This window comes from Argentina anserina, chromosome 6 (genome assembly GCF_933775445.1).
Source record: "Argentina anserina chromosome 6, drPotAnse1.1, whole genome shotgun sequence".
Taxonomy (NCBI): Eukaryota; Viridiplantae; Streptophyta; class Magnoliopsida; order Rosales; family Rosaceae; genus Argentina; species Argentina anserina.
The window spans coordinates 14,731,270-14,755,133 of NC_065877.1; the positions used below are offsets into that span (position 1 = coordinate 14,731,270).

Sequence of the window (23,864 nt, forward strand, 5' to 3'; positions counted from 1 at the left end):
GAAAACCCTAGGAGCCATCATCAGTGGTGTTGAAGAGCACCTTTGTGGTTGCCTACATCATAGCACTTTGCTACCAAAGAATATCACCCACCTCCATTTGGTGACCTCTCAATCTTGTCATTCTCCTTGGTGTTTCAGATCATTCAATTATGGTCTCCATCGATCACCAAAATCTGATTCCTCAAACAAAGCCAGGCTTCCAATGTTTGCTAAGTCAAGTATTTGAGCGACTGCTCGTTGGGATGAACATCTCCGGCAGGGCTCGACCATGACGAGTGCAACTAAAAGATTTTTGACATGTCGATTATAGAAACAGGCGAATGGTGACTATTAGATTCAACCAACCGAGTCCAATGGTGCCAGGATAGATTGGGCGCGAAGAACAGTGAAAGATTTTGACTATGGGGAGGCTTTCGGGGATCAACCATATCGGATTTGTGAGGAGGTGGCAGAGATGCGACTTGGTTAGAACCTTTGGTGGCCTCTGCTTTCCATGGATCGACATCGTAGTGATCTTGTTCAAGATCAATCGGCGAGACTCCTCTATAAGGTTGGGGATCATGCACTGGCGGCGGCCTTGTCGTCGGTAGACGAGATACGGATGACAAGTCGGTGCTGGCTTGGATACCCTTTTTTGTTGTATGGACTTGGACCACGATATGGACCATGTCATTATTTAGGTCTTTACCAGGTTCAAAATTTGGGATGCAAGAGGTGTCTCAAGTTGTTTATCATGTTCTCAGTTTTTATTTTAGTTGGCTTTGTTGCCTTTAAGAGGGGTTGTGGTGGTCTTTTATTTGTTCAAACTCTAGGTTGTTTTATTTTGGTTGTTGCTGAATCCATGTTTGTTATGGTACATGTTTTTTTTCTTTACATGGTGTAGAAGTAGATTTAATTGTAGGTCTATCCTATGTATCACTATGGTACGTGTATCATGAAACCTTATCTACCATTCGTAATGGTAGCGGGTAGATATGTAATGGTCTCCTAACTTGAGTTTACTCTCTATAAATGAATTCTATCTTCAAAAAGAAAATATAAAATGATTAATTTAGTATTACAAAATTATTATTTGACAACATATTGTAGATTAATATTATCTAGAATCTGAATTAAAAATTTGTTTAATTCTGGTTCCATTTATGACATACTTTCATGATATATCATAGCATATAGAAATTTAAGACCCCATATCGTTGTTCTTTATAATTTAACGACATTAGTCACGTACATCACCGGACACAACATTATGAATTTGAGTTCACACATTGGCATCAACCCGATAAAACTATGTTAATTCAACCCGATTGAAGTATGTTAAATCAAATTTTCAATACGGCCGGACCAATATCGATTGTAAAATAAAAGTGATTTTTATTTGTTTAAAATATATAAAAATTATAATATTCAGTTGCGGGAGTGTGCAACTCCTACGATATTTGTGTGTGTGTGTGTGGACATAAATTATTAATATGCAGATCTTAGGGCAACATAACTGATGAGCCACACGTTAATTTACATATATCCTAATTCTATAACGCACATGCAGAAAAGGAAAACAAAATCAGGATTAAGGACCATATTTTTTGTTTTGTTCATGTCATATGAGGATCGTTATGTTAACCAAGGGTTGCTCTATATATATATTATATAGTATTGTATAGCTGACAGCATTCTATCACATGTACACTATCACTAGAGAACTCTGATAGTAGGTCGGCCGTAACAGTATTATGATGTTTGTGCTGTTCAGCATACTGTTTGATCCTGGGCCTCGGGCATGCAGTGTAAGAAGAGAGATACTTCAAATGGGACGTGGAGCACATAATCTGGAAACCAGATTGAGGAGAACGTGGTGATGGGAATAAACGGGAAATTTCCGGGGCCGACGATCAGTGGAACAGTCGGAGAGACAGTTGTGATTGAACTAACGAACAAATTGAAAACGGAGGGAGTTATGATTCACTGGCACGGAATCAGACAGTTCGGAACACCATGGGCTAACGACACTGCCTCAATTTCTCAGTGCGCAATCGACCCTGGAGAGACCTTCAATTACACGTTCAAACTGGACAAGGTAAAAACCACGCACTCTAGTACGTTAAGGTAAAAGTTAAACTACGTTTATTTCCTTTATTCATGGTTACTTTCGGCCGGTGGTGCATGCAGGTGGAACATACTTTTACCACGGGCACTATGGAATGCAAGGAAGTGCAGGATTGTACGGATCTCTGATAGTGGACGTCGCAAAGGGGGAGAAAGAGCTGTTTGAATACCTCGGCGAGTTGAACTTGCTGCTGAGCGACTGGTGGCACAAAAGCGTCCAGCAACAAGAAGCTGGCCTCTCTTCCAATCCAAGTACTTGGATCGGTGAACCAAACGTACCCTATTTGTCAGGTCACTTTTTTTTTTTTGGGTCAAGTTGTACGTGTCACTCTTATTTTGACATGTTGCTAGTTCCTAGTTGCTACCTCCATGCTTTCATTCTTTTCTCATAAACTCATTGTATTCACCACGGTATAGAAAGGTTATTTCACTACTGATGGGTCAACTTCAATTCCTGAATCAATTGTTGATTGCAGATTGCGCGTTGCATCAGTCAAGTAATCATGCATATAAAGTCGGCATTTGAAAAAAAAATCTATATTTTGTATAGTCGTTATTATCATTAATTATGAATTTATGATTAAATAAGCCATTTATATATGATATATTTATGTGTATATGGTTGAGAATAACATTATTAGCAAAATGAGTTCTCACACTGATTTTACTCAAACGAACTATAATAAATTTATGGGATATACCAAGTCACACAGTAAAATGTGTGAGATAAGTATATATGAGCTCATTAGAAATTGTATAACTAACTAAGTAGCACGGACACGGACACGATTCGATACGTAGACATGCACGGCATATAGAAATTTTTTTAGACACGGACACGTGGTGGACACGTTAATTAAATATTATTTTAATATATATATTTATTTATTAACAAAATTATTTTATAAATTTGAAAATATTTAGAATTTTAGATGTATATATATATGTCAAAGTGTGCATTAAAATGATGAAAACATAACTTGTTAGAATGGCTAAGGACTTGATAAGTACATTGGATAACCAAGGTTCGAATCTCACCACAAACATTCTTATTTTTATCACGAGTTTCTCTCCTTATACATATTAAAGTGTGCATAAATATAACAAAAACTGAATCTGTTGGAATGGTTGAGGAGTTGTTGAGTGCCTTGGATGGCCAATGTTCGATTCTCACCATAAGCACTTTCACTTTTATTATGAGTTGGTGCGTGTCCGCGTGTCCGGACCATGCGGACACGCGTGTCCGGCGCGTATTGGGCCGTGTCCGGCGTATCCGTGTGCGTGTCCGTGTCGGACACGCAATACGCCACTATAATGGCGTGTCCGTGCAACCTAGATAACTAACAATAACCACAAAAATAAGTGTGTAATAAGAATACACACAAAGTTCAGTGTGTTATAGGAATACACACAGATGTTCATGTATAGAAATTATATTATTTAATTATATTCTCACATTATTATTTGTGCGAAAATTAATTCACACAGTAATAAGTGAGTATGAATTAATATAACGGTGACTAATATTATTTGATACATATATCAGTGTGGAGGTGTACGTTTACACATATATCCGTGTTACATGAACATACAGATATCAGTACAAGAAGATAATTCTCAATTTTCAAATTCATACAGGATTACAGCCCCAGGCCCCCAGCAGAGTGCATATGATAATATCAGTACGTAATTAAAAATTGTAAATGTAGTCCACACGGATTTATGTATGAACTTAACTAATTTAAAAGGGTAATTGAGAACTAACCCTAAGCTTCATTCTCTCCCTCATGGCCCTCACTCATCTAATTTGCTTCTTCATCTAGATTCAAACTCACATAGCCTCCCCCAACTTCATATCTCCATTCTGGATCCATAGACTAGATACATACATATTTGTTCACTTTCGTTATCTTTGTTTTATAATTAAAACTCCCATTAATTTCTTTACTTTATCTGATTTCCAGATCTGGGCAAGTGATCAAGAACACCAAAATTGTTCTCGGGCAATTAAGTGCAGCAAGGAAGTTGAGTAATTGAAAGATGATAAAGCGAAGCAAACACTGGTGTCTATTGGGTAAGCGCTATCTCAGGGCATCTCTAACAAGATGACCCAAAACTCATTTTGACAAACCCTCTAAAAACAATTGACTCTCCAACCATTAAACTCATTTTAGGTTTTGGATTTCAACCCATTTGACCGCACATTTTAGGTCGGCTTCTAAGAAGGAAAATCAGTAACTATTCATAATGGAGCTCCCAATTTTGCCACTATCCAATTAACGCGCTTTTTCCCCTTTCTTCTATTTTAATCGCGCAAAAGACAATATATCGGCTTTAATTACTCTTCACGCGATGGTTAAGCCATTGAAGGTAAATTAACAGCTGGGCCCTATGTATTTGTTGTCATGGTTTATTACCGTTTGTAACCAACTGATCAATTGATCCCCAATCTTTAATTGCCTAAAATCAAAACTAAATTAATTGAAAATAATAATAATAATAATTCAGAAAAAAATTTGAAAATAAAATCATCTCGTTGATTATAAAAATAAATTGATTAAAATATAAAATGGATATGAGGTTTTGGTCACACTTGGAGATATTTTGATGGTTTAACTAAAATGAGTTTGATTATCCCAAAATTGGGGTTTGAGTATGAGTTTTGGGTCATCTTGTTGGAGATGCCCTTAGAAATTAGCTTGCTGACTTATTTCTATGTTGATCGATTTAAAGCTAGTTAAGTAGTTAGTGACATTCAAAGATCTTATTTCTCTATACATGGCTTTGCGGTTTTGAATACGTATGATATTATTGTCTAAAGAAATTCGTCAATGCTTTTTCATATCACTGAATTTGTGAAACGTGATGCGGGCGTATTTATGGAATAAAAAATTTGGATCTATCATGCAACCATTGAAGCAAGCAGAATGTATAAATCTGGAAAGATTTAGACATATTTTTGTTGAACTGTTATAGACAAAAAATTCTTGGATATAATAACTAATAACAAATAATTTTTTAATAAAAAAATAGTACTAATTTTCCGCAACGAAATATGTGTGAATTAGAAAACTCATTCACACCGAACTTATTGCATAGCTTTAATTATATATATTAAAATATTATGGCCACGTGTCAAAAACTTACACAAACTTTTAAATCCGTGTGTTATGAGTATTAGCCACACTGACATCTGTGTGAAATACCTTCAATTCTCACTGATTAAAATCAGTGTGAGAACCATTTCTGCTAGTAGTGTAATTACTTATGAGTTACAAGTACTGTATATGTCTAGCTTTTCAATACATCAATCTCTTTCACAAAACTATTTGATATTAATTGAATTATGCATCTTGTCATGTTAAACGAGTATTACCACCTATGTTGCACGGAAACGGACACTGACACGGTGACACGGAAAATCTCAAAAATTCATCATCCGATACGGCTCCGACACGACAAATAAATAATTTATTATGTATATTTTTAATACATAAAATATTTAATAAATACTACTATAGAGTTGTAAATCCATCCAAACCAAGGTCAGACTCTATATATACATACTCTTCATATATAAACCAGAGTGCACTATTCATTCATACCATTTCACAACAACTAGGATTCTTCCAACCACTCAATCCAGATTCATAATACCCCAACAACCCCATACATGCATAATTCTCTTCACCAACCCATACATACATAATCATCTTCACTAATTTCAAATAGAGGTACACTGACCCCCAATAAAAGATTCAATATCATAACCCAATTTATTTAAAATCTTACAGTAGTACCTAATAGCATGAATTAGGGAAGAGCATGAGATTAGGATAGATGGTGTGCATGGGCAGAGAGAGAGGCAGAGGCAGAGGCATGCGAGCAGAGAAAGAATAGGAGAGAAGCGGGGGAGAGAAAAAAGACGCATATCTATTTAGGTTTCAGGTTTATATATATATATATATATATATAAACCTAAATAGATATGCGTCTTTTTCAAATATATATATATAAAAATGTGACGTGGTGTGTCTAAGGATGATGTGGCGTGTCGGTAAAAGTGTCTGAAAAGTCAACAATTTGCGATACGCGATGTGGCGTGTCAGATACGCAATTTTGGCGTGTCGTGTCGTGTCGTATCACCGTATTTGCCGTGTCCGTGCAACATAGATTACCACGTACTATCACTTTCTAACTTTCATAATCGCTGGACCTGCATGTTTAATTTGTTTGTTTCGACTTTGGATCCATCGATCAAAGTTTGTTAATCAACGGGAGAGGCCAATACAATTATTCTATACCGGGAGAGCACTATAGCAATTCATGTTGACGTGATACAATATGTATATCTTGTGTGTTATGAAGAATGTTATAATTAGTTTTCTAGTTAGATACGATGTATTGTGTATATATACTCTCTCTCTCTTTTTGAGAAGTGGAATACAATTGATAAAATTGCCAATTCTCTTGGTTCTGTTTAACTTGGTACTAGAGCCGACCTCTTCATGGACTCAGTTGTGCTATTAGGTTTCCGCTGCAAGAATAATTCAATTCTTTTTTATCTTTGGTTCCTTGGCGTTATTATTGGTTTTCTGGTGCGTTGGTTCTTTTGGAGGAAGATTTGAATTACTGATCTGCTGTTGAGTTGTGGCTCCTTGGTTCAACAACTTTTGCTGGTTTCCTTGATCGAAGGTGTTAATTGTTGGTTCTTCTGAGTCAACAGACGTGGTGGTCCTTTTGCAATTGGTTTTTGATTTGTTTGTTTGTTGCTTCTTTGTAAAACAAGCAACTGCTCTCTTGTGCTAGTGCAACATACGACTTGTGACGTTGGTCCTTTGTTTGGTGGTTCCTGTGTGTCTATGGCTCCTTGGCGTGTTAATCCAAGAATTTGAAGATTAAAAAAAAAAAAAAAAGGAAAAATGGTGGACGAGACTATTACCGAAGGGAAGAAATTTCTTGGTGGAAACCCTAGCATTGGCCCCTACCAAAAACAATATCAATCATGCAGCCAAGGTTATTGGCAGAGTGGTAAGGCTAATGTTTCTTTGCCTAAACAAATTTGAGGTAAAATTGGTGTAGCTTTACATATTTCTGACTTTATTGAAAGTAGTGTTCTAAAAAACGGCCTACGCGGCCGCTAGGCGCTAGGAGGTCAGTTGCCGCCACAATTTTTGCCTCGGCGGCCATTCTTAGCGTTTTGCGAATTAAGCGGCCGCAAGGCGGTTCTAGGCGGTGCTAAGCGGTCAATAATAAAATTGACTAAAAAAACTAAAAGAGAAATATACTAGATGCTTCAAGATTGAACAAATTTAGTCTATGTTCAATTTAATGCTAAGATAATTAAGAAAAATAGAAGAATACAAGAGTTAGGAGTAGATGTATTACTTGGTGAGGAAGCTAGTAAGGCTCAAGGGTGGATTGTTGATGGTGGTGATGATGAAGAAGAAGATGAGTCGGATATTACTAGTGTGGAGGGAGAGACTTTGGGAGTGGATAATGCGCCTGCCCGGCCTAGGACTAGGAGTGTAGAAATAAGAGAACTTCATGATGAAGATTTTATTTCGGATGAGGACACAGAAGATGCGGAAGGAGATATGAACATTGAGTTTGAGTCTGATACCGAAGAAGTTATGGAAGGATTTGGAGAGGAAGAACTTGAGATTTATGTATGCGTCTGTTTTTATAATTTGTATTTTGTTCTAATATTTTTGTATAGACTTTCTATTTAAGTTATTGTGAATTTAGACTATTTTCAAAATTAATATTGAGAATCATTATATATTTTTAATCATTAAAATAATTTAAATACATGTATAAAAATATAAAAATATTTAATAATTTGAAACCGCCTATGCACCGCCTAGGAGGCAGCCTAGCCATCTAGACGCTAGGAGGTGGTTGTCCGTCTACATACTGCCTAGTGCTATTTCGAACCTTGATTGGAAGCAACACTTAGATAATTGATTCTGGAGCATCTGATCATATGACATATGATGAGTCTTTCTTTGTGTCTATGTCTTCGTCTACTATATCTTATGTTTCAAATGCAAACAATGCTTCTTTTCCAGTCTTAGGTGTTCAGTCTATTTAAGTTACATCATCTATTATATTGCATAATGTGTTTTATGTACCCTCATTGTCCCATCATCTTTTGTCTGTCTCCCAATTGAATTCAAAAAATAAGTACTCAGTGACCTTTTACCCAATGGTCATGCTTCAAAACATGTGCACCGGGATGACCAATGCAAGGGAGACCTAAGGGGGAGACTATTTCACTTGGATTGCATGTAGGTAGTACCAACACAAGCACCGAGACAACATTTAGCCTTGATAGTGAAATTTGACAGATTGAGTGAGAGTTATGAAGAAGTCCATGCCTTCACTATTTCTTAGAATCAGTGAGTCACATCTGCATTGTGAAACTTGTGCTTTGGCTAAGAGTCATATGTCTAGTTATTATCTAAGTTCTCATTCCACTACTATGCATTTTGAGTTAATTCATTCAGACTTATGGAGTCCCTCAAAAAAATCTACTCTTTCTTAAATGCGATATTTTGTATACTCGATTATCTTCGGTAGTGTCGCTTAAGTCCAAAGATGTTGTTTTTTATGCGTTTACATCATTCCACAATCTTCTTCGTAATCAATCTGATGCCCATGTTAAAATATTTCGTTCTGATGGGGGAGAGTTTGTCAATCATTCTTTTTATGAGTATTTTCAACAACATGAAATCATACACCAAACTTTGTGTCAACAAACACCTGAGCAAAATGGGGTGTTTGAACGAAAAAATCGTCATCTCTTAGAGGCTTTCTGATGATTTTAGGTAATGCTTCTGATTCGAATTTGGATAGGTACCCTGGAGGAGAAATTCAAACGACTGGATGAGGAGATTTTTTGGGAAAATCACTGACGTCGACTGTTGAAGAAGTTTTGGGCAACACTAGTTTTTGAAAGAGAAATCAGTTGGCTTAGAAGTGAGAGTTTCTCATGAAAATCCAAATGTGAACATTACTCATGGTTCTCCCTCTCTTTCACAGGTCTCACCGACTCATGCATCACTTGAGGTACATTCTAGTTCTTCTTTTGTGTCTATTAATGTGTCTTCTAAATAAAACAGTTACCTAATTGTGTAACTCGTGGTCAACCTCCAAACACTATGAACCTACATTAAGTGCTAAAGCTAGGTATCATGTTGCAAATTATGTGTCAACCGATAGGCTGTCTAAACCATACGTTGCATTTGTGAATCAATTATCTAATGTGTTTGTTCCTAGTAAAGTACATGATACAATGTGGGATGAGAAGTGGATGCAGGCAATGAAACTCGAAATGGATGCTCTTGAGAAAAAATGTATATGGGAGTTAGTACCGTGACCACAGGGAAAAAGAACAGTTGGTTGTAGATGAGTATATACCATAAAGCACAACTCAGATGGGTCGGTGGATAGGTATAAGGCAAGGCTAGTGACTAGACTTTTACACAAGTGGCCAAGATAAACACAATTCGGATACTACTTTCATTTGCTGCTAATCTTGATAGACCTTTGCAGGAGTTTAATGTTAAAAATGTGTTCTTACATGGTGATCTACATGAAAAAAATTATATGGATTTACCTCCTAGATATGGTGTCACGCTCCCAAATTCGAGACCACTATTATATGAAAATATGGATCCCAAATTAGAGGTATGACCTTAAAAACAATGAAATTTCCTCACTAAAACTGATAGAGATATATACATGCATGAATAATACTTTTATTATGAAAAAAAATCAAAGTTATTTTACAATACAGCGGATTTAGAAATACTGAAATATAGCGAAGATACATGAGTCTCGCATTTATTGTCTTGAAATAATAATTAAAGAAAAACCATCATTTTATTTAGTAGATTTATCACATTTCCCAAACATCTACTCATTACCTGAAAATAAGATTGTGTAGCATCATGAGTAACACAGACCCAGTGAGTATATAATACATTACTATGATAATTTGACTAATGAGAAATTCAAATATGAACAACCAAGTAAAATGTACTAAGAACCAGGTGTATTTGGTCAAATGAATTCTTACTTATGCATATAGATATACATATCAGCATCAATATATTCAATCAATTGTGTTAATTTTCAAGAAAACTGGTAATTAATCACAAAGTCACATGTTAGGGTTCACGTTTACCCAAAACACGGATAAGCCTCAGCATACCGAGGCCAACACCAAAGTATGTATACTCAAGGTCAATTCTCCTATGAGTATAATAGTGCACTATCTATAGGGACTAGGGCCCAAGGCTAACTTACAAAGCATAAAAAAATTTTATCAGCAATTCACTTAAGCACGGGGTAGTACTATCACTCGGCTTCACACCTCCAACTCAATAACGTCAATAGAATATCACAAAGTTTAGTAATTAAGACAATATTTAAACACTAAAAATATAATCTTACACTAAGATATAAATACTTATCAATAACTCAATGTATGCATGAAATAAACAAGTTAATAAACTTGAAAGTAAATGTGCAAATAAAGTAAATGTACTTTAGATAATATTAGTTAGTAGTCAAATGATTAGTAGTCATTTCTCCCATAATAAGGAAAGTTGTTGTCCAAAGCAGCAATTGTCGTTCAAAGAATAGTATCAAAGTCCGTCAACTTTTCATATCGATAACTAATCAATAAACGTCCAAAGTAGGCAAGTGATGAGTCTAAATTCAAGGATTTTTCGTACGAAATCCAATAGGATAAGTCTTACAGTCCAGTTCAAAGTCATTGAGTCTAAAAAGTTCAAACACAGTAGCAGTGTAGAAACCAATTATCAATGTATCATCTTAGATGTCTACATATTCTACTTGTAACAAACTTTTATCATTTTATTTGACACATTCCAGATTAAAAGTAGATGTCTTATACTTTAATTTGATATAAAGTTTGTGGAAAATAATTAAGAAATGAGTGAGATATGAGTTTTTAAAGTCGTGAGTGTTACAAGAGATTTTCAGTGAGTTTATTAACTCTTAACTTTGATTAGTCATAACTTCTCTGTTTCTAAACATTTTTGAGTGATTCAAAAGCCTAAATTGAAGAATTTTTCATGAGAAATTTAATGCTATTGTTATCTTGGACAAACTCAGATGGTATAAAATACAAAAATATAGCTCTTACCAAAACATGGTCTTTTCTATTTTATCCTTAACTATGTACTTTGATAAATCTAAAGAGGCAAAAGATTATAAGAATGTAAGATGTACTTACCTTGAAGTTTCAAGAGTGAAATGAAGGTTTTGATGTGGATCCAAAGTTGGATTATTTTAGTAAAGAATAAACTTTTTTAAGAGAGAAAGAGTGAATGCTAGAATTTTAGCTTGAGAAACATTTGATGGTTGAGTTTTCTATCAACTAATGAAACTCTAGACTTATATGATATCTGATTTTGAAGTGTGAAGAAAACTTGAGGTAGCTCACAACTATAAATATGCCAAGAAGGAACACAAAAGTTCAATTCTCACTTACCATTTTCAATAATTAATATTGAGTAATGGTCTAGCTAGTTAGTGTGGTTGTTGGCCAAGAAAACAAATAGTGTGATGGGGTAAAACATAAAAATAAATCAGCTAGGTTCAAAACATATTGGCATAAGGAATATATATATATATATATATATATGTGTGTGTGTGTGTGTGTGTGTGTGTTGATATAACAAACATATTTATATGTGTTATTCTAAAAAGTAAAGGAATTTAGTATATTCTTTACATAGGGTTTTCAATATATTTCAACTATCTAACACTAATATTATGCATAAAAGATAATACTATTAGTATTAGACTTAAACTCGATTACAAAGTATCGAGTATACGCAAGAATATAAGCTAATGTATTCAAATCGTGGTTTAATACTTACAAAAAGAAATTTTCTATCTTTGAAAGTATGTACCTTAGCATTATTGGTTCTAAAGAGAAATATTAAAAGAAAAATTGAATTAATTCTAAGTTAATATAACCTTAGAGTACTAAATAGTAAATACTAAATTTCGGGGTATTACATATGGTACTTCCATTGGAGAGCAAGTGGTGTGCAAGTTGAAAAAATCCCTCTATGGTTTAAAGCAATCTCCCAGAGCTTGGTCTGGCCGATTCACTAAGTTCATGAAGAAGATAGGGTATCAATAGAGCCATTTAGATCACACCATGTTTCTCAAACATCGGTGTGGTAAAGTGACAGCTTTGATTATTTATGTTGATGGTATGGTTGTGACAGGTAATGACCTTGAGGAGATTCAATGATTACAAGGACACGTATCTTTAGAAATTGAGATGAAAGATTTGGCTAGTTTGAAAAATTTCTTGGGAATTGAAGTTGCTCGTTGGAAGGATTGTCTTGTGCTGAGCCAAAGAAAATATGTTTTAGACTTATTGGCAGAAACATGTCGTGATTGTAAACCTGTTGATACTCCTATTAAGCAGAATCATCGGTTATCAAAGTATTTGGATCAAGTACCCACAAACAAATCAGGATATCAGAAGTTAGTTCCGATTGATTTACTTATCTCATACTAGACCTGAATTAGCCTATGCAATTAGTGTGATGATACAGTTCATGCATAATCCTAATGAGGCTCATATGGATGCAGTATTTCGTATCTTGAAGTATTTAAAGTATACTCCAGGGAAGGAATTGACCGGAGTGCAATTTTACAGCAAGGTAACAGTGCGCCCCCTATATCTTACAAGTTCATCCCAATATGACCTACAGGCTCAGAATCGCCAGCACTACTGCATGTTCCATATAATTTCACACTCTGTTTTTTGTTTTTACATTAATCTGCATTTAAATGATAGCCACCATCTTGGAGTAAATTCGACATACCCTGATAGTCTGTACCCTGAACTGATACATGCATGAAATACATACATAGCAAACATAATTTATCAATCTGTCTAAACTCTTAACAATAACAATTTCCTTGCAGAATCACAATATGACGGTAGTGGAAGCGGATGGAAATTACGTGCAACCATTTGTAATTGATGACCTCGACATCTACTCCGGCGAAAGCTACTCAGTGCTGATAACCACAAATCAAGATCCATCCAATAACTACTGGGTTTCAGTTGGAGTAAGAGGAAGAGAACCCGATACTCCTCAAGGCCTCACCCTCCTCAATTACCACCGTAATCCTCCCTCCAACCTCCCCATTTCTCCTCCTCCGGTCACTCCTCTCTGGAACAACTACACCACAACAAGTCTTTCACCAACAATATTCTTGCCATTAAAGGATCTCCTAATCCCCCAAACAGTACCGCCCACCGTCGGATCACCCTCCTCAACACCCAAAACAACATAACCGGTAGATACACGCCAAGTGGGCAATCAACAATGTCTCCCTAACCCTACCACTTACTCCTTGGGCTCCATCAAGTACGACTTGAAGAACGCTTTCAGACTCGGGGACCCACTGAAGAACTTGAACGACACCGGCTATGACATCATAAAGCCGCTGGTCGATCTGCACACGATCACCGGTTACAGGGTTTATACTCGGAGGTTCTTCAGTTCACTTAGTGGACCTTCACCCACTATTAATATAACACAGCATGAGAGCGTGCAATGAACTCTTATTACCATTTCAATAATATGTAATTTTTATAAAACTCTTTCACCAATGAACTCTTATTATTCACTCAAGTATTATTATGAGATACTAGGGGTGGGCGCGAGTCGAAAATTGATCACTACTAGAATTAATGACTTAGACGACAACGACATTTCGTCACCTAAGATCATATTTTCGTCGTTTAAAGCCATTAGACGACGAAATTTTCGTCATCTAAGTTCCGTCAACTAACGGTTGTGACCCAAGTACTTAAACGACGAAATTTAATCTTTCGTCACCTAAGTATAGTGTAAGACGATGAAATGACTCTTGTCGCCTGATAAATAAGGTGACAAATGTTGATACTTAAGTGACAAATCATATTCGTCACCTTTTTCGTTAGTTGACAAAACTCTTATAATATTTTTCGGAATATAATTCTTATAATGACAAATTTTATATTATTATTTGGATTTATGCTGCATTTTCGATTTTTATTTAATAAATTTAATTATGATGGATAATTAGATTATTCAGTACATTAATAATTCTATATATATATATTAAATTCCTCAATTAATTTTTTTTTCTAGGATTGACCTCTCTTTTTCTCCCTGTTCTCTCCCTCATATCCATGTGCAACCATTGGGATCTAGCTGGAATCTTGCTGACATCTGGGTATGTATGGTGGTGACAGAGGGATTTCAGGGATTTGAAGGGATTTCAGAAATATTGCTACTATTTATGGTTGTTGGATCCAATGCAGGTGGAATTGCTATATATTAGGGCCAGAATGGGAATGAAGGCACATTGGCGGAAACATGTGCTTCTGGAAACTACAAATTCGTGAACATAGCTTTCCTCTCATCATTCGGTAATGGCCAAACCCCTACCATAAACCTTGTTGGTCACTGTGACCCCTCAACTGACGAATGCACCAAGTTGAGCCCCGACATCAAGTCTTGCCAGGCCAAAGGCATTAAGGTCATACTCTCCATAGGAGGAGCTGCAGGGAGCTACTCTTTGGCTTCATCTGACGATGCGCACCAAGTTGGGAGGATAGTCCTCTTCAAGGCCTTTGGGAGATGCAGTTTTGGATGGTATTGACTTTGACATTGAAGGAGGGGATGAGACCAAGGCTTTCATGGTGGTGATAGATGTTGGGGCTTTAGGGATCTAAAAGATAAGAGTGAAAAAGAAGGAAAGCCGAGGAAGAGATTTATGAGTAAGAGATTAAGATATTTGATTTTCAGGAAGCAAGAAGAAGGGAAAGGAGAAGAGATGATGGATATAATCTTCATCGACATATATAAAGGAAAGAGGAAAGTGATGTGTGATCAATTTGGACCGTTGGATCCAGAAGAATCTGATGGTATACATGTTGATCCACACCATGTCTTCTAATTGGAATATGTGCTGCAATTTTAAATTGGATCCCCACGGCACTATGAGTTTAATTTCTTTCCATTTATTTTTTAGATTTCCATTTATTAATCACTTGCCTTTTATGTATATATTTTTGTAATTACCTTAATTACTTTTAACATCTCATAAGGCTATATATTTCTTAATGGAATTAACGTACATATAATTCTTTTAGAAAAATCATAATTCTTTGTAATGGAAAGAAATAATTGGGCATACTATATTAGTAAATATACTATACATATACAGTATAATTACTACAATATTTTCAAACTTTCTTACCTTACGAAAATATACTCTAAATTGAAACTTAATAGAATAAAACAAATTTTACCTTATATATCAATATGATTAGTATTAAATTGTTTACTATAAATGATCTCAAGTGTCTTTCAACATCTATAAATTTAAAGAATACGTACTCAATTACTACCCTAATTATATTGCAACAAATATACATGGCACTTTTCAACATATATTTCCATACTAATTGATGTGTAATTAAGGTTTTCTGCTAACACGTGCTAACTCGAAGCAACATCTAATTTATTTCTAAATACGTCTATAGTAATTCAATGAATCTACGAACCATCTTATTTTAATGACATAAAACTAAACTTCTCAATTTAAAATAGTGTTAGTATTAATTATTATTATTATGCTAAATTGAATTTTGTCATAATTCCTTACAATATTGACAAATATATGTATGTGCATGCATATTTTTTATGATGTTGTTAATATGCTAAATTGGTCTTTAATTTAATGAAATGAAACCGAACTGACTTTTTTTTTTCAAAATTAATATGGGTTTTATTAGACTTTAATTGTTTTTGAACTTCAATGAAATGTAATAATAAGTTCGTCATCTAAGAAATCCAAGTCGTCACCTAACTAGCACTAAGACGACGAAGTATAAGTTTGTCATCTAAGTGTAGTGTTTAGATGACAACAAATTAATTCGTCGACTTAGTTACCAGATTAGATGATGATACCAGTTTTCGTCGTCTAACTTCTACTAAGGTGACAATTTGTTATACTTAAGTGGCGAAACTAATTTCGTCGGCTTACCTTTTCTTAAGTGACGAAGATTTTTTACCGTTGTCACCTAAGTCACTTTTTCTGGTAGTGGATGAATTTTCTATCGTAGCCATATCTCAATGTAGTGATCATATCCTAGTTTATTCAAATTTCATATTTGCGATATAGTTGGTTTACAAATATGTACACTTAAAAATAACATATTAAACCATTTAAACAAGTCATACCACATTAGTAGGCATGTTGTTATTCAAATGACTAAAATTCATAATTGGTGACTTTGATCATTGGGTGTGAATCACGATGGTGAAATATGACTAGGGTAACAAATTAATATAAAAAATTATCATTGTTGAGTCTCAATCAATACATTTTACCATAAACACAATTGATCTATATAGGAGATCCACACCACATATACAATCAAGTTTATAATCCCAGGGTATTAAATAGATTACGCTACCAGTGAGTATGCTAGTATTTTTTGGGTTTTTTCGGAGATTCAAACAACGTAGTAAGATTTTTATCCACTCGTGTAAAAGTTATAGTCACACAAAATAATTTATATGACATTGTTCTTAATGAGTATTATCCAAAGAAGTAGTTTAAAAGTAAATTTACATATGGACCGTTGATTAAATTCATCACAAGATCTCAACCGTCATTTGGGTGACATCAGGTTGAGAAGGAGGATTAACCACCATCGGATGTAGTTTTGTTTTGATAGAATGATAAAGGAAGAAGAGATAGGTGGGGACCATGTGCAGATTTTTGAAACAAGAATACCATAGTTGCATAGGGAGCGCGTGGTGGTTACTTTAGTTCAATAACACGCGAACAAAACTCAGTTGGTCAGTTGACCTAAATTTGTGGTTGTGGTGCTATCACGTTAGTAAAATTTATTGACTGTGAACCTTCACCCATTGAAGGGAAGAATTTTCTGTTTACACTCTGAAATTCAACTCCATGGTGGACGTGATTCTTTAGAATGCGAATACAATGACCACGAATGTGAGCGAGATACACCCGTGGCATCTTCACGGCCATGACTTTTGGGTGTTGGGTTATGAGATGGCAAGTCTGATCCTCAAAGAGACGTAAGCAAGTTCAACATGGTGAACCCTCCGCTGCGCAACCCGGTGGCGATATTTCCATACGGGTGGATAACTCTTTAGTTTGTGGCGGACAACCCAACAGTGTGGCTACCAGTACCACATACCCACTACTCTTTATTATTATTATTTTATATAACCACCTGAAGAACTAGTCATCAGGTTATTATCTTGACATGTGACCTTTTTTCTTATATTTTTTAATAAATTTTACAACACATTTGTCTTCAAATTAATAAAAAGAGTCACAAACATGTAAATATAGTAGTGGCCTTATAATTACAACTTATATAACATTTTATTACAATTGTTTTTTTTATCAATTGTCCTCTTTCCGTAATAACGTTGTAAAAAATGTAATAATTTAGAACACCACCCAATTACAAGCTGAGCACTTTATTACTTGAATGGTGACACATGAACCCTTTTTTTGTAAATATAAAACTTTTACCGTCTTTAGAACACATTTGTCTTCAAATTTGGAAAAGGAGTCACAACCATGTAACATGGTCATAACCTTGTAATTATAAGCTATACAACATTTATTACACAAATTTTATCAATTGTCCTCGTATTCATAACGACGTTGTGAAAAATGTAATAATTTAGAATACCACCTAATTACACAACTGAGTACACTATTACATGCATGAGAACACATGAACTCTTTTGTGTCAATATGACATTTTATTACATTCACAACACATTCGTCTTCAAATTTATAAAATGAGTCATAAACATGTAAATATGGTTGTGGCCTTATAATTACAATTTGTATGACATTTATAACAAAACAAAAAATCTATCAATTGTCTTCGTATTCATAATAACGTTGTGAAAATATAATAATTTAGAATATTACCCAATTACACAACCGAGAGCTTAATTTATTACGTGAATGAAGACACGTGCATATAGAGCACAAAATAATGAAAATTCACACACTACAACAACGTATTCATTGTAACATATAAATTGGTTCAGAAACATGTAAATATGATTTTATGTGGTAAGTACCCGAATACAATTAAATTTTCACATCTACAAGGTAAGATAATTTCTTTATATAAGTTATTATTTTATTTAATTAAAATATTACCTAAATAGACATAAGTTTTAATTAGTTTAGAAAAGTATTAATAATTAGTTAATTATTAATAAAGTCTTTTATGTTTCTTTTCATTTTTAGGATAAAATCTCATAATTAATTGATGTGTTCGTATTATCCTATATTTATATGCATCATATCCTTAGTTTATTTGTTTAGTTCTCTAATTTATGATTGATATATGTTATTTTAGTGTGTTTGTAGATTTGTGTAAAAGAGAGAATAAAAAAAGCTAAAATGAGCAAACAAATATTAAATGGTGCTTATAAACTTCATTGTCAGAATCTTCTTGTGCAGAACGTCCAACTTTGCCGAGGTACTGTGAGATTTTCAGATCGAATCAGACCATGAGTCTTATACCATTGGAAAGATACGGATGTCTATTTTCTGTAGGATTTTACAGATCTTGATTTCGATAATATGAGAGGAAGTTATGATAGTTTGAGTAACGAGAGGTCAGAGCTGAAATCTGCTCGGGTTCACTAGTATTCATGGAGAACTCAAGTTTCATGGCACAAATGCATCAATTTTAATACATCACAGTCAATGATTCAGATGACGATGCAAAGAGTACATGGATTCCTACTATTGCAAAAGATATTTCAATGTTTTCTCATTCTATATCAAGTTAGGAGTCTTGAAATCAAGTCTTACAAGGAAACTGAAGTAAAAGATGAGCAATAATCTTCCCTATATAAAGGAGCACGAATTTCATATGAGAGGATGTCTCCGGAGTACAATATAAACGCCTAAGGAGCAGAGATCATCCATTCATCTTCCTCATTCCATTTTTTTATGTTTTTGTTATGTTTTCTTTAGTTGTAGTTTGTTAAACTTTTTTCTAGGATTAGGATGATGTCATATCATGATTGTTTAAGTAGTTTGATATTTTATTGATGGATTTGTAGTTTTTTTATGATGAATGCTTAGTCACTATTTGAATTGATACTTTATGTTTAAGTTCTTTGATTGATAACCTTAGGGCTATGCATATAGTAATTCGAAGATAAATTTGAAGTAAAAATTCAATATAATTTATGAAGCTTCTTGTGATTAAGTGTGGTGAATTACATTGCTACTCGAGAGAGAATGATGGTTTGCTTGATTTCCTTGTTTTCTAGAACGAAATGAGTCATGCATGTTAAATTTATACCTGAGAATGATAGATTGCATAGCTAAGATATATGACATTTACCCAAGAGAGAAAGCATCATACACTTAAGGAAAACTATAGTCTAGAGTACCTGAGAATGACATAGATACGAGAATTTTCATCTAAAGAGTCAAAAGAATTCATTAGTTACATTGACACATAAATATGATTGTTAGTGGTTGATTTTGATACCCTAAGTTCTATTTTGTTTGTTTCTTTTATAATTTGTTATTTAAAAACCTAAAATCTATGTTCTTAGATTAGATTAATTAAGTTAAGATTAAATCGATTCTCAATCCCTAATTTGGACGAACTCATACTTGCACATTATACTAACGACGATTTGTGCACTTGCGAATTTTAATTAAACTTTCACAACATTAATCACTTTTTGTTACATTGTGACTGAGTAAACAAGTCATGAGATTTTCTTGAATATTTATAACCATTAAATTTATTACCGATCTAATGGCTATAAAAATTATAAAACCCACAATATAAGATACCCACCGGTACCCTAGAATTTTCCATTTCACTGTCACAATGAGTCGCATTTACTTATGGGAATGGAAACATTGACATTCCTCATCAAGCTCTAGCTTGTGGTCTCATAAAAGATGAGTTTGTGGCCACCACTACCAAACAGATTAATTAAGGGGTTTCGATAATTAACAGCATTTTTTTAAGGATAATTAAGGACATTTAAGGATTTAAAATGATTTAAAAAAATTCCCTAGTAGTTATGTAACGTTACTTAAGTAGTGACGTGGTAGTTATATTAATAACTGCCTTTATAACTATATTGATATTGAGTAACTGTCTCAGTAATTATATTGGTAACTGTGTTCTTATTTATTTAACCAGCTAGATGGCCAGTTACATGGTTGGAGTGCGCTATTGTTGCGGTGCAACAAGATGTTGTAGATAGTTACTTAATTAGTTACTTGGTAGTTATTGAAGTAGTTATGTAATTAGTTATTTGAGTATTGACTCGTCAGTTTAGTTATTTGAGTAGTTACTAAAGTAGTTACATGATTAGTTATTTGAGTATTGACATAACCAGTTTGAGTAGTTACATAGTATTTATGTGAGTGGTTACATATCCAGTTACATAGAAAGTAGTGTAACCATTACGTAACTGTTTTATAACTGTGTGGATATTGGTTTTTTGTAGGTGCAATGTTGGGAGATACAACATAGTAGCGGAAACATCAACATCATTTTCAAGGAAACCATTTTTCAGTGATTTTCATGGAGCAAACTGCACTTGAAAAACTTAGATTTTAACAATTAACCAACATTTACATGTATATTTTGTATATTTTTTAGGTTTTGCACCGCTTCATTTTGCTACACTTTATGTACAATTGAAGAACTCACAATTTACTACATTTCATTCAACATACCAAAAAATGTGATAGGTAGTGTTTGGTCAAAATGACTCTTAAGGTGTTAGGTTCTGACGCAGATGGTGGAGGAATCATGATTCTTAAAGGGTATCTTAGAGCTAGGCAGGTGAATGAGGCGTGGAATTTTTTTTCTTTTTCAAATGAAGAAGAGGAAGTGTGAAATTGACTCTTAAGGTGTTAGGTTCCGACGCAGATGGTGGAGGAATCGTGATTCTTAAAGGGTATCTTAGAGCTAGGCAGGTGAATGAGGCGTGTAATTTTTTTTTGGAAGTGTGAAATTGATGTTAGAGAGAGAGAGAGAGAGAGAGAGAGAGAGAGAGAGAGAGAGAGAGAGAGAGAGAGAGAGAGAGAGAGAGAGAGAGAGAGAGAGAGAGAGAGAGAGAGAGAGAGAGAGAGAGATGGGTCTAAAACAAAGTTTAGCGAGAGAGGGTATAATGGTAATGAAAAAAAACTCATTTCTTAAAAAAGAAAGAACAATTTTATCATGAATATTTTCTAATATGACATTTTTTATCAAGTGATAAACAATGGTCTTTTTTTAACATTTTGATACTGAAATAACCATTTTCAATAATTTCTTCACTAATTAATTAGTTAGCACTTAATTAGTGTGTGTATATATATATATAAATGCAATTGATGAGGATAGTCATGATTCATCCAATAGCTACTCAGTGCATGCATAATTACAGCTAATTAGTTTCGTTTACATTTCTTGAATTAATTTGCAATATGCAATTGAATAGTTTGGAGGTTGGACACCCTTCGTGTAAAGGTCTTATATTTGAATGAGAAAAGTTTAAGCTACGGAAATTATTATTAAAGTTTCAATTTGAAAACTGTTCACATAGCTTTACGAAGTGTATTATGTGTTTCAGCGGTGTGCAGACACCAGCAACACGTGACTTTTAAGAAAATCATCGTTTAGTCTCTGTCTGCTCCATGCATTATGTCCAAAAACGAGGAGGTAAAAAAAAAAAACTTACCACCACCATTCAATGGACAAGTGGGATCCCCAATTCCCTCAGATTTGTGATAAGAGCGTTGTTATATGCCTGCATTTTAATCGTCGGCAATTGTTTGTTTAAAGTTTGCTTTAGAATGGGATCCTAATCTCGGAAACAAATTGGAAGTCATTGAAATCTTCAAGTTTGATTTTATTAGGCGATTAAGCAAGTCGATGAGGATTTCAATAGCACCGTTTCATTGCACCTGTTTGAAGGTAACGATTACGAAACCACAATCATGGGTTGTGTTTTAACAACTCAACACAACACCCCAACCCATCAAAATTGGACGCACTTGTTACCTCGTGGTTTAATAGAAGAAGAATCATAAGAAGCCATGAGGACACTTGAGAGATCAAGTTTTAAAACAAACCCAATCAACCTAAAATCCCAATTCTCCCTACCACAACCCCAATCAACCTAAACACAATTCCAATTCACCGATTCACATAGCACCCAATTCCCCTGGCCACAGTGAATAATGACCTCAACTTGTCTCCTCACAAACCTTATCTCTCACATGTTCGTGACATCTCCCTCTCCCTCATTAAAACCTAATCAGACCCAGTCTTTTTCCCTTTTCCGATTTCTACCAATGTCTAGAACCCTAATTTTTTTAGGTTTGTCGAACAACCAAGAGAGAGAGCGCACTCAAGTTCAAATTAAAAAAGTATCTCATTTGAGGGTGAAAACGTAGAGATTTTGATTCTTTTTAACTTATAGGTTTTTTTTTTGTCAAGAAACGTTGATTGTTAAAAACAACTACTAATGAAATTATTTTTTTAATGACGGGTGATTCAAAATATTTATTTATATAAATGAAAAGCTAAAATTGTATCAGGAAAATATTGACTGCACTCCGTGGGGCATATCAGTTGGTACTTTATCACTGTTTAACTCGTGTTCTTCGGTGAGAAGTGAGAACCAATGAAATTGTTCACATTCTCTACAGTGTGTTTGCTGATAAAGTAGGAAGATATACAGATCATAATCATCATATATATGCTATCTTCGACACGTGTGATGCTTCACAATCACCAGCTTCAGTCAATCCTATGATAACAATTTCTTCTTGCGCGCAAAATTTGGTCTTGAGGGCTTGAGGCTATGGGGCTTGAGGCTATGTGCCATCATGAGCATTTACAAGATGTCATCGGTTTTCCTTGTCGTTGTATGTTTGAACTGGTAAAAATTTAGAGTACTGGATTTGGTAGTAAGTCATATAATGAGTAACTCATATTAGTTACTCGATCGGTCTCTTCGGTCTAATGATAAAAATGATCCTAGCTGGTAGATTTGGTATTTTAGGAAGGCGGTGAATGTAAATGACTAAATGCTGTGAATTACTTGGAATTTCAAGGCCCTCAAAGTATAGGACCAATAACACAGAGAAGGAAAGATAACACAGCTGGTATGCTTTTGTCATCATTTCGATGACAGTATAATAGATCAGGACATATTTTCAAGAAATGCTGCTAGTACAATCATAGAAATAACTACGGACGTGAAATAGTTAAGGCTCCAATAGGAGGCAATGGTCTCCTCATGTACTCAATGGTCTAAATAGCGATTATCGGCATCGTATCGGTTTTGTAAAATAAAGATATAACGGGATATATCGGATTTATCGTTTTTACTAATTTTTAATTAAATTTAATATATTTATAAACATATACATCAAAATATACCAAATAAACTTGAGAAATTAAAATTTATAGAAGTAAATGTACTAAATAAACTTCATCAAAATGTTTTTGATTGTTTTGACAATTAAAATACATAAATAGTATTAATTAATAAAAATAGAGGTGATCATTCATCATAAACTCTCTCGTCATTGAATGTTATCGACGAAACTTTCATTTTCTTTAAAAAAAATTCAAAATGACGTGG

The 23,864-nt window shown here is 34.3% G+C and overlaps 1 protein-coding gene across 1 annotated transcript; it reads left to right on the plus strand.

The window, feature by feature from the left end:
- Positions 1-1,815: 1,815 nt before the first annotated feature.
- Positions 1,816-18,888, plus strand: LOC126796935 (L-ascorbate oxidase-like). The gene is given in 14 exon segments (XM_050523650.1): positions 1,816-2,096; positions 2,170-2,377; positions 6,364-6,434; positions 7,189-7,194; positions 12,803-12,908; positions 13,074-13,354; positions 13,357-13,472; positions 13,475-13,526; positions 13,529-13,667; positions 14,373-14,394; positions 14,503-14,816; positions 17,112-17,248; positions 17,251-17,390; positions 18,796-18,888. Coding segments are annotated over 14 exon segments (1,923 nt in total). The 5' UTR covers positions 1,816-1,858.
- Positions 18,889-23,864: the final 4,976 nt, after the last annotated feature.